Below are 15,013 nucleotides of genomic sequence, written 5' to 3' on the forward strand. Positions count from 1 at the left end.
TTGTCCAACCCTGGTTACAATGGATGTCCAAAATTTGATGAATGTTGGCATTCATGGGGAAGGGAACCGTAGCTCAATGGAAGAGTGCATTATTTGTATGCAGAAGGCCCCAGGTGCAATCTCTGGCATGTCCAGAACAGATAATGAATGATTTCAACAGCATCTGCCCAAGACCTTAGAATCTGCCAGACAGAGTGAATAATACTGGGCTAGTTTACAATTAGTCTGATGTGGTATAAGGCAACTTTCTCTGTGTCTAATGTTAGCAGTCCCAGAAAAAAGTCTACATTGAAATGTTGGGCTGAGTGCAAATGCTCCACCTTAGAAAAGCAGCAGCAACAGCCCTGTTTATAGAGTGCCAGTCATAGGAGACAAGGGCGCTTTGCCCCCCCCCCCCAAATATGCGAGGGGGCTAGCCACCCAAAGGTTGATGAACATTGTCATTCAAATAGTGTGCATGCATTGCATCATGTGATTGATTAAGTGGGGTGGGGCTTATCTGAGCCGTCCCCCTCCCCCAGCGATATTTTATTCAGACTGGCACCCCTGGTGCCAGTCATTTTCAGGGATGAGCAAGTCACCATTTTAAATTCCCTAGAGTGCCTTAGGAAGATGCTATATCATGATACAATGGCATTCTAAAGAGCATTCTTGAGGGAATGGTAGCCCTCACTGAGTGCAAGCAAAACTATTCATCTGTTGAGCCTATATGTAAATGAAGTTTACACCCTTTATCCACAGAATTTTTCTGGGATTCCTAACATTGGAAACACGCAAAACTGTGTGACACCAGGTCAGACTATTTCTCTATCTTGCCAGTATTGTCTGTAAGATGCTTTCATGGGTATACATGCTAGTCTAAATTACTGCCTTCTTTGAGTGTTTACCAACTACCATAATGAACTGAAGAGCTGGCATTTTTAAAAACATGTTAAAACTTCTGGTATGCTTCCCCCCACTACTGGCAGAAGTACATTCTGTCAATTCATCTGGGAGCTTAAAACTTTAGTATATAATTAGAAGTACCTGCACTGGAGTATTGCTTAGAAGCTCCCCTTCCCCCTCTTTTGCTGGTGTTAAAACCAATTAAAGTGGAGTTACTCATTTTTTAGTCTCCTCAAACTTTGCAAGAAATGTTTGGATTTACTTCATTTCTTGCAGTTGAGTGTTCTTCAAACAGCAGGGTTTAACCATTAAAACTTTGAAAGTTTTGTATAGCTACAATTTAGATCAGCAGGGAGAAGGGATATGGAGGGGAAGGAATATCAGTAAGAGCCTCAAAGCCTTTTTGAGAATAATGTCTCACCTGAAGATGGTGCATAAAGTGATTTTGGTTGAAAAATGTTACTATTGTGAAATGCCCATCATTATGACAAATGTCTGTGGATGGGAGACCTGTATGTTGCCAATACCCCTGGATAGCTATTGTGGATATGTGTATTGCTTAGAAGCTCCCCCTTCTATAGCAACCCCCTGGAAGTGAGGACTGGGCCCCCCAATGAACTACTGTCTCCTGGTCCAGGAACAGTCAAAGCTGTTTTACCAGGTAAAGGGACCCCTAACCATTAGGTCCAGTCATGACCGACTCTGGGGTTGCGGTGCTCATCTCGCTTTATTGGCCGAGGGAACTGGCGTACAGCTTCCGGGTCATGTGGCCAGCATGACTAAGCCGCTTCTGGCGAACCAGAGCAGCGCACGGAAATGGCGTTTACCTTCCCGCGGAGTGGTACCTATTTATCTACTTGCACTCTGGCGTGCTTTCAAACTGCTAGGTTGGCAGGAGCTGGGACCAAACAACGGGAGCTCACCCTGTCACGGGGATTCGAACCTCTGACCTTCTGATCGGCAAGTCCTAGGCTCTGTGGTTTAACCCACAGTGTCAGGAGCAGCTGCTAAAAGGCACTTCTAGCCAGTGGTGTTTTCACAGTATCTAGTGACAAAACTAGATCCAGAAGCACACCCCCCCCCCTCAGAAATCTGATCCTTCAAGGGAACAGGGTAGGCAACAGACAAATTTATCAGACTTGAAAACCACTCACCCATAATGACTCTGTTGTGCCAGGGTTCAAGCTTAGCTTATTTTCCTTCATTCACCCCACCACTGTCTAAGCACCAATCCAGGGCCCACACAGATCCTCCTGATTCAGATGTTATGGAGAAACTGTGCTGACTGATATCAGTGTACTAATGGCACCTGTAGTGCTGGAGGAGACTCTTGAGAGTCCCATGGACTGCAAGAAGATCAAACCTATCCATTCTTAAGGAAATCAGCCCTGCGTGCTCACTGGAAGGACAGGTCGTGAAGCTGAGGCTCCAATACTTTGGCCACCTCATGAGAAGAGAAGACTCCCTGGAAAAGACCCTGATGTTGGGAAAGATGGCGGGCACAAGGAGAAGGGGACAACAGAGGACGAGATGGTTGGACAGTGTCTTCGAAGCTACAAACATGAGTCTGACCAAACTGCGGGAGGCAGTGGAAGACAGAAGTGCCTGGCGTGCTCTGGTCCATGGGGTCACGAAGAGTCGGACACGACTAAACGACTAAACAACAATAACCACTCCAGTGGCTTCATGTAGGTATTAAATATATTGGGAATAAAACAGTGCCCTGCAGTACCACATAGTGTAACTGGCAAAAAAGCACTCTCACAAAGCTACTCTCTACACTTGGTTCTATAGTTGGGACTGAAACCACTATAGCACAATTCCACAGAGCTGGTATTCCATCATCAATGGTATTGAAAGCTGCAGACAGATCAAGAAGCAGGAGCTAGGTCTCACTCCTTGTAAAGGTCATATATCAGGGTGGCCCAGGCCAACTCAATCCCATGGCCAGGCCTGAACCCAGATTGTGCTAGATATAAATAATATGTGCTATCCAATAGTGCCTGAGCTGTCACATCACTGCTCTTTCCACCACCTTCAGCCCAAAGGATGTATTTGCAACTGGTCAGTAGTTATTTCTGGCCATGGGGCCAAGAGCCAGTTTCTTTAGGAGTGGCTGCAGCACTGCCACACACAGTGGAATATTAACCACATTCTGGACCCACCAGTCAAACATCCTTTGTTAGATTTAATAAGCTAATAGGGACAGGAGACAATAAAACACATGGTTGGGTATCTACTTGTCCATATTAGAAATCACTTACTTATATGGCAGAAGGTAATGTTTGTGCACATCAGGACATTCTTGGGTTAGAGCTATATATACTCCAGTATTGTGTTCAAATTATCAGATAATGACAACTGCATATCTCTCAGGCAACGAATGGGGTCTGTTCTGAAACAGGTTAATATTTTGCTGGGATGGGAAAACTGAGTAAGCAAGAGAGTATATGTAAAATCTAAGGATTAAGGCAGAAATGAGAAACTTGTAGCCTTCAAATGTTGCTGGAGTCCTCACTCCCATCAGTCCAAGGCAGCATAACCAATGGTCAGTGATGGCGGGTACCTGGACATCCTAAGACGAAGGGGGGAAAGGATGACACAACAACAGGGGATGCCTTTTACCTTTTATTATCAGACCAATCTATTGGAGATGCCTGTGAAGTAAAGAACTCTTCAGAGAAAACCATTGTGGGATCCCATCAAATTTCCCCACATCCCATTTTTGGTAACTTTTCTGAACAGATACATACATAAAATTCATGTCTAGGAGAACAAGAAGGAAAGAGATGATGGCCTCAAGACCGGGAAGCTGAATAGAAAACAGTGTTATTCAGAATGAATAATTTATGCAATGAAACTCTGCTTTTCCCTATGAAGAGGTTGGTAGTTATTCAAAAATAGTCACTGCATAGTATTTATGAATAATTCTTGGCTGGCAGCTCATACGGCTGCATTTCATTCTGAATCACTGAGGATGTGAAAATATTGGGCCTGATCCAGACAAAGATACAGTCATACCTCGGATTACAGACGCTCCAGGTTGCGTTTTTTCGGGTTACAGACCGCTGAAACCCGGAAGTACTGGAACAGGTTACTTCCGGGTTTCGGCGCATGCTCAGAAGCGCTAAATCACAACCCACTGTGGGTGTGCGAACGCTGTGGGTTGCGAACGTGCATCCCGCACGGATCACGTTCACAACCCAAGCGTCCACTGTATTCCATTTCAATAAGCATTGAATCCAACAAGAGAAAGTTAAGGGAGTATGATGAGACTTCAGGGTGCTTAAGGTTCAGCACATGCCATACTGGCTGAACACAACATTCTAGCATGGGGTACAATCCCATGCACACTTACCCGAGAGTAAGTCCTGTTGAAGGCAGTTGAGCTTACTTCTGAGTAGACATGCACATGACTGCTTTGTTTGTCTTAATCATAGTTAAGCACAGTGCTTTTTTTAAAAGGTGGCACTCAAAGGTATGCAGTACCGGCACCACTTTTTTTGTAGTTAAAAAGTGTGGCACTTGCTGTAACAACTTCATTCTAGGAAAAAAAGCACTGGCTAAGCATCATATCTGAACATATAGCCAAGAAGTAAACTAAAGTCTGATGAAACAATTAGTGCTTGCCTGAAGTATTTGTAAAATTATAAGGAATTTTGTTAATTTCTTGGTGTGGGGTGCAAATGCCCCCAATGACTGGATTAATGGGGGGGTGGCAACATTTTTTGCATTGCCTCTTTTTCTTTTTTGAACAGCAACAATAAAAGCTTCATTGGACTCAGCTGCTCTTTCCATGTTCCTGGGACAGAATGTCACTGGGAACAACACTTCCCTTTAGTTAATGGAAGGTCTCAACTTTTTCATTCAAATAGTCATAAAGATCCTAGTGTACATTTTGTCCCATTCACCTGAAGACTTCAAAACTTTATCTATGAGGTGGATATGTGTAGAACTGCCAAACATATTTTTCTCCTTCTGAACATTAAGCAGTTCTCTTGTCTCATTTTTGAAGATAACTGCTGGGACTCCACACTTATTCCTAAAGATGAGAATTTAACTCTTTATTCTTTCAAACCAGGCTCCCAGTGCTAGGTCTCTGCAAATAGACTGGGGCAGATATGAAAAGTTAAGCATGTCCTTTTAAAAATATATATTGTAGATTAACATCAATACTGGGCATTTTGTTTCCTGTTCAACAGCACAATATTTCTTTCTGAGCAGTGTAGTGAATATATAACTCAAGTTGAAGAGAGCTTTGACTGAGGAAGCCAGTGGAAACTAGAAAGCCAGCCTAACAATCTTAGTTAAGATGCTTTTTCCTTCCCATTCAAAAACGTTCAGATATTAATATAGTGTGTGTGTTTTAAGTAGATTTGCATTAAGTAGATTTATATAGGGGAACGGATGTGTTATATAAAATTAGCATATCTCTGTGTTTTCAAGTGAATGTGAAACAATGCACACTAGAATCTGCACTAACATGCAAATTACCACCATTTGTTTGTTTCTTTATTTGTTTAGACAACTTATTAACTGATGTCAAAACAGAAATAAAATTTAATAATATGTAGCTTTGAGTATAGATGAGTATAGATAAAGAAATATATTTTTTGGTAGTTAAAAGCTTAAGAACATCAACCAGTGCAGGAAGTCCATCCATATTGTTTGCTCCTACCAAGAGCGATCAAATCAGAGCACTGGATAACTAGAGTGACTCTTGCAAACGTGAACCAACACTGCTGGAGGAAACACGGGCAGCAGCCACAGAGGATTTGATTACTGAAGTTGGAGTATCAAATAAATTACTCATTTCTGTAACTCCTCAGAGGGAACGTAAATAATCCTATTAGAAAACCAGCAGAGCCATTTTATTCCTTTTTCAAAAAATAGAGCTTGATCCCCCATAGAAAATATAAACTGCGGGCAGACACATTTTAAGAAATTGGAAGGTGGTCTGCGTTGCTTCCATGGTGAACCTGCTAATTTCTTTTGTCCCATGACAGTCGCTGGTCAGGTTTTTGAAACGTTGCAGAAACCTTTTTAACCAGAGACAGTAGTGCAGAGGAAATAAATGTGTGCCCCTGTGGGTTATTGGACTCCAGCTCCCATCAGCCCCCACCAGCAGGGATACTGGGAGTCAGAGTCCAACAACGTCTAGAAGGCACAATACCTTCCCTTCAGAAGTGGTTAAGAAAAACTGAGTGGCTGTTAGGGATAGGAAAGAAATTCAAGTCAGTTCACATTTAAAGCCTAATCTACCAAATTCACACTTTCTGAAACAATACAACCGGAACACAGCCATCCTTTGAAATCCACACTTTATCTGAATATTGCAGGGCAGTTCTCCAGCCAAACCGTGTTTACAAGAATGTATATGTTAAGGGAAACTCTGTATAAAAGTGAAAATATTGGGGGAAATAACATACAGAAATAGAAGAATTGCTTACAATAATGTGTGCATTCAAAACTGCAGATAAAAATGTGTTCATTAGAATAAATTCTCACTAAAATGCTGATGAATTTTTGTAATAACCTTTTTAAAATAAATACACAAATTGCTGCAGAAATGTGAAGAACTGAATTTAAGATTGGAAAACCAAAAACCTGAAAGAAACGAAATTGACAGATCCTTCTAATTCTAGTGGGCAATACCATGCCACCTTCCAGGTTCTAAAAAACCCATGTCTGTCTCCAGACATATGCCTGGGAAAGGGCCTGTCTTTACAACTGTATACAAGTTACTAGATGGGAGTAATAATGGTAGAAAACAGAATGCAAAATCTACCACACAGCTGACAAATCTGATTCATTTCTTACTCCCTTCCTCTATCTGGAAGGAACTACGCTTTTAAAAATCTGTATGCTACACAGTGCCAGATATATTTTTATGCCAATGCAATGAAAATGACTGTGCCTATTATTTCTTATGTGAGGCATCTGAGTGGCTGAAGTTGGAAGCCAACATACTCAAGAATCTTACTGAAATCAATGGATCTGCTTTAGGACTGCTCTTGAGCAAGCAGGTTCATTGTGGCTTGAGTATGTTACTGCATTAGGTGGCACTTGGTGTTCTAGCAATCTTGTTGCCTCCGTCTGGGAGAAGTGCCACCACTTTTTTTAAGGAAGCCCAAAAGGTTGTTTCAGAATGATACTCAATGGCAGTGAAACCCCCACCCTGCTATGCAATGTGAATTTGGTTACACAGCTATCTTCTATATTTGTATTCATAGAATATGAATCCTCCCAGTGCTTTTTTTTATAGAAAAAAGGTGCCAGTACTCACCATGAAGTTGTTACAGTAAGTGCCACACGGGGGGGGGGGGGGAGAAGAGTGCCAGTATTGCATACCTCGAGTCCCCCTCCCAAAAAAAAGAAGCACTGAACCCCCCATGTGAAATTTAGGGATTCAACAGACAACAGCAATACTGTGAAAGCAGGAGAAAGGTTACTCAGAAATAAAAAAATCCCATTACCACCCTCATGTTCAAGATAGAAACCTGTGTCCTCCAGGTGGTGTTGGACTGTGCCTCCTATCATTGCCTGTGATGGCTGATGTTTTGGGAGTTGGAATCCAACAAATGTGCCAAGTGCTGTGAACTGCCAAATTTAATAAATAATAAAAATAATAATACAACAGGAAAAAGTTGTGTATATATTCAATAAAGAGCTTATGCAATTTTATATATATATATATATATATATATATATATATATATAACTGTCACATGTGATTTCAGAATTCCACATGGCCATCTCTTACATGTGTAAAGAGACCTGATGCCCTCCAGCTATTTTTCATTCTAATGCCCATCAGCCCTAGACAGCATTGCCAGAGTTCAGAAATGATGGGAATTAGGGAAAGCCACATTACATGAGAGCTTAGTTGTGTGAAATAGTGTCTCTATATCATCTTAGAAATATTTTTCTCTTCACAGTACTCTTTATTATTCACCACCAAAAGTTTTTTTCAGTGTACAAGGTCCTTTGTAATTCATATGTCATTTATCACTGCAGTAACACCGTGAAGTAGTTACTAGTTTTCTGCACATGGACATAGTTTGAGTAAAGCAACCTTCTCCAACCTCATGCCTTCCAGAAGTTTTGGGCTGCAACTTCCACAATCCCTGACTATTGGTCATGCTGGCCAGGGTTGATGGTAGTTCTAGTCCAAGACTTCTGGAGGGTACCAGGTTGGTTAAAGTGAGCATGTCCCTAAAAGCGGGGTGGGGGCAGAATGTCACTGCCAGTTGTGGCTCTGTAGTGTGTCCTGTATGTTTACAGAAGTACAGTGGTACCTCTAGATAAGAACTTAATTTGTTCTGGAGGTCTCTTCTTAACCTGAAACTGTTCTTAACCTGAGGCGTGCTTTTGCTAATGGGGCCTCTTGCTGTTGCTGCTGCTGCTGCGCTGCTGGCGCACGATTTTTGTTCTCATCCTGGGGCAAAGTTCTCAACTCAAGGTAGCTCTTCCAGAGTTTGTAACCTGAAGCGTTTGTAAACTGAGGCATTTGTAACTCGAGGTACCACTGTACATATTCCCTTCAGAAATTACTAGTCTCTCCCATATGATATTCAGGTAGCATCTTTTAAAAATTAAAGTGAAAAAAAGACTTCCTGGTAAAATATGAAACAGACCTAAGGACCAAAGTACATCTGACAAATGGTTGCATTAAAGAAACAAAAACCTGAAGTATCCCTAGAGGACACTGCAAGTTTAAGTAAAGCAGTGAGATGGAAGATCACCTGCTTAACCCATTTCCCTCCACCTGCTTATGCACCTCTAGCTACTTTTATATCTAAGCATGCTGGGGTGGGGGGCAGGGCGAGAAAGTGATAACCAGATTTCCACTGTATCAGGAGAAATGCAGCCTGGCTGCAGTTTTGAGCAGAGAAACAGCTAGTGAAAACCAAACTTTCTTCCTCTCAAACTGTTAGCCCCTTTAGGCCACTTCTAAGAAGTCAGGAGAAAGAGAAACAGGAGTGTGTGTTGCATCTAGTTTGAACCTAGGTTTCATGACTGAACATCTGAATCTGGGTCTCACATCTTAAGTACAAGATGCTGTCACTGTATGCAATGGTGGCTACAGTGGTACCTCGGGTTACGAACTTAATTCGTTCCGGAGGTCCATTCTTAACCCGAAACCGTTCTTAACCTGAGGCGCACTTTTGCTAATGGGGCCTCCCGCTGCCACTGCGCGATTTCCGTTCTCATCCTGGGGCAAAGTTCAGAGCAACTACTTCCGGGTTAGTGGAGTTTGTAACTTGAAGAATTTGTAACCCAAGGTACCACTGTATATGAAACTTTGGCTCTTCCTGGCCTTGAAATTTCATGAATATGTATAATCTAAATCAGTCTTTTACTGTAGGGCTGCTAGCCCATTCTCAGGTCTCCACAAAAAGTAAATAGTGTGTTTCCTTTTGAATACATTAGGATAGAGGACCTGTAGTCCCACTTACAGATTGGACATGCTGAGCAATTCTTGGAGGAAGCCTTGATGATTAGAAAACAAAGATTATAATGTGGGGAAAGAGCGAAATTAAGATCCTTTATCATTTCCTTCAGTATTCCCCCCCCCCCTTATCGTACAAACCAACAAAAGCAATTGGAAGAAGCATCATTTGGCTAGAGCTGATCAAACGATCCCAAGTGCAAGATGAGTGACCCACAGATGCTGCTGCTGAGGTTAGCAACATGGTGTTAAGTTGTAAATGAGAGGGATAAACTGTAGAGACAATTGCCCTCAAGAGAGAGAATGATGGGGGGGGGGAGTGGAGAAACTAAATCATACATTACTGTTAAAATGTAGAAAAGAGCAGGAGTGCGAGAGTGTGGGGTGGGGAAAGGCGGAGGAACAGGAAACACAGGAAAAGGAAAAGAGTGAGAATCACACTCACGCACAAGGAGAGACGGAGAGAACGAAAGAGAGAAAATGAGCCATGCACTTACCCAGCAGCAGGAAGAAAAGCTTCAAACAGCTGAATATCCCCCTGCTTTCAATCCCTGCCTGCTGTTTTGCTAGCACGCCGGAGGCTACTATCTGTGTGTTATCTTAAAGGATGTGGAGCAAAGGCGAGTCTGAAGGGCTCCAGACTTTAGGAATTGTGGTGGTGATTTGCTCCTCTCTGAAACTTTTGCACTACCTTGGACTAATTGACTTGTCAGATGGTAAGAGACCCTGCAAAGTTCTACCAGCTTGTATACTTTTATGTATATTTTTTTTAAAAAGAACTATAGTAGCAATCTGAAAGAAATCATAATTTAAAGCACCTTTCTCCTTTATAACTACGTACTGCTTTTTCTCTCCTGCTTGATTCAGCAGTGTGGAAATTTTGCTTTGTTTTGCTTCTAGCTTCCGGAATTCCAGTTGAGGGGTATTTTTACATTTTGTTCTTGAATTACAAAGCTAGTCTCCTCCTGTAAATACTGTTTTGCCATAAATGTAGTTCCTGTTTGGTGGAATATGCCTCTCTTGGGATAACTGGAAATAGTCTCATTCTTAAAACTGTTGGGTTTACTCAATGCTTGCTGGACGGAAGTAGTTGCTGCATAACTGCTTGAGCCTAACCACATTTACTCGTAAGTAAGCCCCAGTCAGTGCAATAGTGTCCTATTAAAGTGCACAGGTGAAATCCTTATTAGTGTATTTAGATACAAACTTAATTTTAGAAGCTTTAAAAAGCAAGTGATAAATGGAAAAATAGAAACTTTACTCCATAAACTAAGATTTCTTTCCTTTTGTTTGAAAAAGATTAGAGTTTGGTTTGATATCATCTGGCAATAGGAAAACAGTTCTATTCTACATATTTAAAGGAAGTTTAGCAGCCAAGACTTTGTATTTCAGGATGTTGTCATAAAATTCATTAAAAAGCTGATAATTTCTTGAATCAATTGTTTGACATGTAAAATGTAAAAGTAAGGTGAGTAAGCTATCCCTCCCAGAGTTTACAAAGTCCTTTTGACATACTGATGAATAAATATGGTCATTTTACCTTAGCCAGAACCTGTTTGAAATGAAGTCTGCACTAAAGGCAGTGCTTTCATCACTGTGAGGTTTACTAATAATGTATAAAGCAAGAATCAAATAGGAAATGAATGTTTGAGATATATACAAACATATTGGCTGAGGCTGCAATCCCACACATGCTTACTTGGGAGTAACCCCAGTAAACTGACTGGGACTCTGCACTGTTTCAAGTTTTGTCCCTTTTGTTGCTCTAGAAGAACACTGACAGCAGCACCTAAATTAAATCTATTCTGATATTGGGCTCCTTGCAGGTAAAAAGTTGCCATTGGTGACAAGAAATTAAAATGTCAGCCAATGTTCTATAGATTTTTTTACAGTTATTACATAGCTATATTGCTGATTACATATTATCTGAGTCTTCCCATTTTAAGCATGATTGTAGGTCAATTTACCCTGATATGAAATGAAATCCAATGAGATGTCTCCCCCCAAAAAGCACCCCAGCACCATCAAGTAACCATCAAGGTAGATGGTATCAAGAAAGGGACTCACCTCAGTGTACTATGGAGGAAAGGGAAGCAGTATGAAATTCTGCAGCAGCTTGCATTTGCTGTGCCATCCATGTGAGTGCAAGAATTCTTTTCTGCTTGCTCTTCGCTGTAATTCCGACTGTGAACTTCTGCTGTTTTCAAGAAGATAAATCACTTGTTTTGTATGAGCAACACGGTCCTAGAAAAATCGAATTGCTATAATCAATTTGTGGTGGAAGCTCTAGCATCGTACAATATCAGACCTTTATAAAGTGTACTCAAGACTATAATAGTGTTTTAAAACCATTTACTGGGCTGCTGTCATTATAAAATCCTGGATGAGATGAACATTTGGCACAAGTTTTTGTTTTGTTTTAGCTAACCTATCATGCAGTGGCACCGTTCAACTTCATTCAAGTACTGCAATGTTATCTGTATTAAATCTTTGCAGTAAGCAGTGCACGCTAATCCAGCTTCTCTCTGTGCTAATGGACTGCATCTCTTCTGCAGCTTTGGTTGTTAATTGCTAGTGCCTTTTGGGCTGTAAAACTATCCTCCTAGGACACGGCAGCTTGTTGTGTAAAATGCTGCTAAATAGCTTAAAGGTTCTGAATTTATTTTCCCTTGGGCCCATCAAAACCCCCAACTGAAGGAACTCAGATCCATGTCAATTACTCAAAACAGCACTTACCATCTCCTGAAATAACCTTGCTTGCTATGATGTCACATGAGAAAGGAAATTAATCCTCTAGGCTTTGAGAGTCTTCTAGGTATGACCACCAGCTCTTTCTTTGACCTCCTGGGGGGTAGTGATTCTGATGGGGAACAGGTGGCAAACTGTACAAAAAATAAAGTTGGTTGAGTGTGGTTACTGTGGGCTTAATCATAAAGAGGAATGCCACTCTCATATGTTTCCCTTGTGGATATGACTAATTCTGAAGGGCCAAGTTAAATGCAACACCATACATAAAATCAGCAGTGGCATAAAATATTTTGCAAGTGTAAACAGCAGTAAATCTAGTGTCAATGAGCAATCCAATTGGCACCTTGGTGGAGGACGGAGGGGCTTTACTGCTCCAGAATAGGACCCACACCTCTGTTATTTTCACTGATAAGGAAAGTTGTAAGTTAAACTTGGAAGCTTTAATTCCAGTACAAATAGCTGGTGCAAGCTCCCCAATTTGGATTGGAACAATAAAGCATTCAAGCCCCTCTCCCACCCACCCACAACCTCAATCTAGATTGGGGAGGTGGGCTGTAGTTACTACTTACACTTTAAAAACCACTCATGCAATTCCTGTTTGTGTGACTTTTGCACAACTTAGTGGTATTGGATAGTTGTTGGCATCTGTCTGTCTCAGGATACAATGGAGGAGGGCACCTTTGGGGTTAAAGTCAAACTTTTGGAAGGTTACAGCGCCTGCTGTGGCTGTAGAGACCAACATGGGAGATACGTCTTTTATTGCAGCTGGGGCAGATGAAGGAGTCCATTTGTGCTACTGCTGATGCACTTTGATGTTTCTACTCTCTGCGCTTCTCCCAGCAGTCCTCCTCTGGTCACTGCTATGGAAGCACGACCTGACTGTCTCCAGGCACTGTAGTCATCTGCAAGAGATTCCCATATGGCGGGGTTGATGTTGCCAGCCTTCATGTCACATTTGAAGAAATCATTGTAACACAAAGTTGTTCTGTCAATGGGTCTGGTGCCTGAAGCCAGCTCCCTGTAGAGTAAGTGTGGCCCTACAAAATCCAACTAATCCAATAACATGCATAATATTCCTTGTAATGTAGCAGTAAGATGAGACTAACAGAAAAATAGAAAGTACACATCAAGTGTGCTAGATTCACCAGATGGTTTGTACAACATTTAAAAACTAAGACTTATAATGCTAAAAGCAACCTTGTATTAGAAAGGTTATCACTGTAAAGCAATTTTAGGTATACATTATGTGGATAAAGGGAGTTTTATTTCAACAACATCTGGAAGACACTAGGTTCTCCACCCCTGCTATAGAAAAACCAACCTCAGAAAGGATAAGCATGGCTTCTACACTGTCTTGCCAACCTTTTAAGAAATTCCTTAGGCAAATTGGCTTAGTTTTTTAAATTGTTTTTGTTAAAGATTTTCGTGGGTTACAAAAGTACATACAGCATTTCTGCTTTCAATTCTTGGATCCTTTCTACAGATCAGTTACGTTTGATGTGAGACACTAATGTTATAGACAGTATAAGTTTGGGGGAGAAAAGAGGTGGGGAGAGAGAGCAAGGAAAATAGAAGGGGGTAGTAAACTTTCATTCTTTTACATATTGGCTTAGTTGACTTTGTGTTTTAAATTTTTGTTTTGTTTTAAATGAATCTGCTGGTTTTTGTGTTTTTTGCTGTATTTTGCTGCTTATAATGTACATCACCTTGAGGCAATTGTGGAGAAGGTGATTAATAATAATAATAATAATAATAATATCATGCAAATTACAATGGTTGTTAATAATGACAAGCAGGATCTGCAATGAAGTGCTGCTGTGTATCTTCACCCACTAGAATAAGTGTTTCTATCTTCAGGAAACCTGAAACAGGAGCTTTATAGTGCTGTTCAGGCCTCTTGCAAGGTGATTTTCTGGAATGGAAAGGACACCCCAACCCTAATTTTCCCCACGCCCACCAAGATACTTACTAGAAGCAACTTAAATCCCCCTCCTCCTCCACCCTCCATTTTTCTTTTCTTTTGCTTTTTTCGGTTTCGTTTTAGTTGGCACAGGTAGATTCCAAACATACAGTGTCTCCAATTGCTCTCAGTCATAGACTTGATTGACAGAAGCACACAGTCCACCTGACTTCAAGATTCTTTGCTCCCCTGGCTCACTGGAATTTCAACTGCCATCAACATTCTGTAAACTCACTGTTTCCTGTGAGGTAGCTTTTCAGTTTTTATGTAGGTTTTCTGAACAGCCGTAGCTCAGTGGTACAGAATCTGCCTTGCTTGCAGAAGGCTCCAGCTTCAATGCCTGGCATCTCAAGGTAGGGATACAAGAGACCCATTGTCTAAAACCCTGGACAACCACAGCCAATCAGTGTAGGCAATACTGAGTTAGATGGACCAATGGTTTGACTTGGTGTATAAAGCAGGCTCCTATGCTCCCACGTGTCTTTTAATTTTCCAACTTACATATTTTGCATGTCTAGGGCATGTCACGAGTATACAGAAACAACTAGCTTATTTTTGGTGTGGTACCATTTCACTCCAGAATGCTAGACACTAAACCACCAGAGTTTGCTTTTACAGAGAATGATAACTAAATGAACTTTCATCTTTCAAAGGCGGAATACAAGAGATTTGCAAAATCTGAAGATAAACAAGGAATGATCTTCACCTTTATACTCTGCCTGTGTGGTCACATACCCTGTGCAATAAGATCCATAACACTAACATTCACAATCATACAGTACTCACAATCACAACATACATATTACTGAGGAGAAGAATACTGCACTTTGCTGAGAAGCTGAAATATCTCAGCAATGCAAGTTCTAGCTTGAGTTGAGTAAAGATGACTGGATCCCTGAACAAAACGAGTGTGCTTATTCTGCTAAAAGGCATCACACGGAGAGCTTCCCTTCCCCAATCTTAATTAA

At 41.2% G+C, this 15,013-nt stretch overlaps 1 protein-coding gene across 11 annotated transcripts in view; it reads left to right on the top strand.

Annotated features, from left to right (window-relative positions):
• The window catches only part of KCNIP1 (potassium voltage-gated channel interacting protein 1), a 598,834-nt gene that overhangs the window by 520,940 nt on the left and 62,881 nt on the right, over nt 1-15,013 (top strand). The window contains exon 1 of one of the 11 annotated variants that reach the window (XM_080995307.1): nt 9,667-10,053. The exons of the other annotated variants lie outside the window; for them this stretch is intronic. Within the exon in view, the coding sequence (XP_080851433.1) occupies nt 9,945-10,053 (109 nt within the window). The 5' untranslated portion in view covers nt 9,667-9,944. Of the gene's footprint in view, nt 1-9,666; nt 10,054-15,013 lie in introns of those variants that run through there. 11 annotated transcript variants of the gene reach the window in all.

The sequence above is a fragment of the Podarcis pityusensis genome, assembly GCF_964106645.2.
Source record: "Podarcis pityusensis genome assembly, chromosome: 2".
Taxonomy (NCBI): Eukaryota; Metazoa; Chordata; class Lepidosauria; order Squamata; family Lacertidae; genus Podarcis; species Podarcis pityusensis.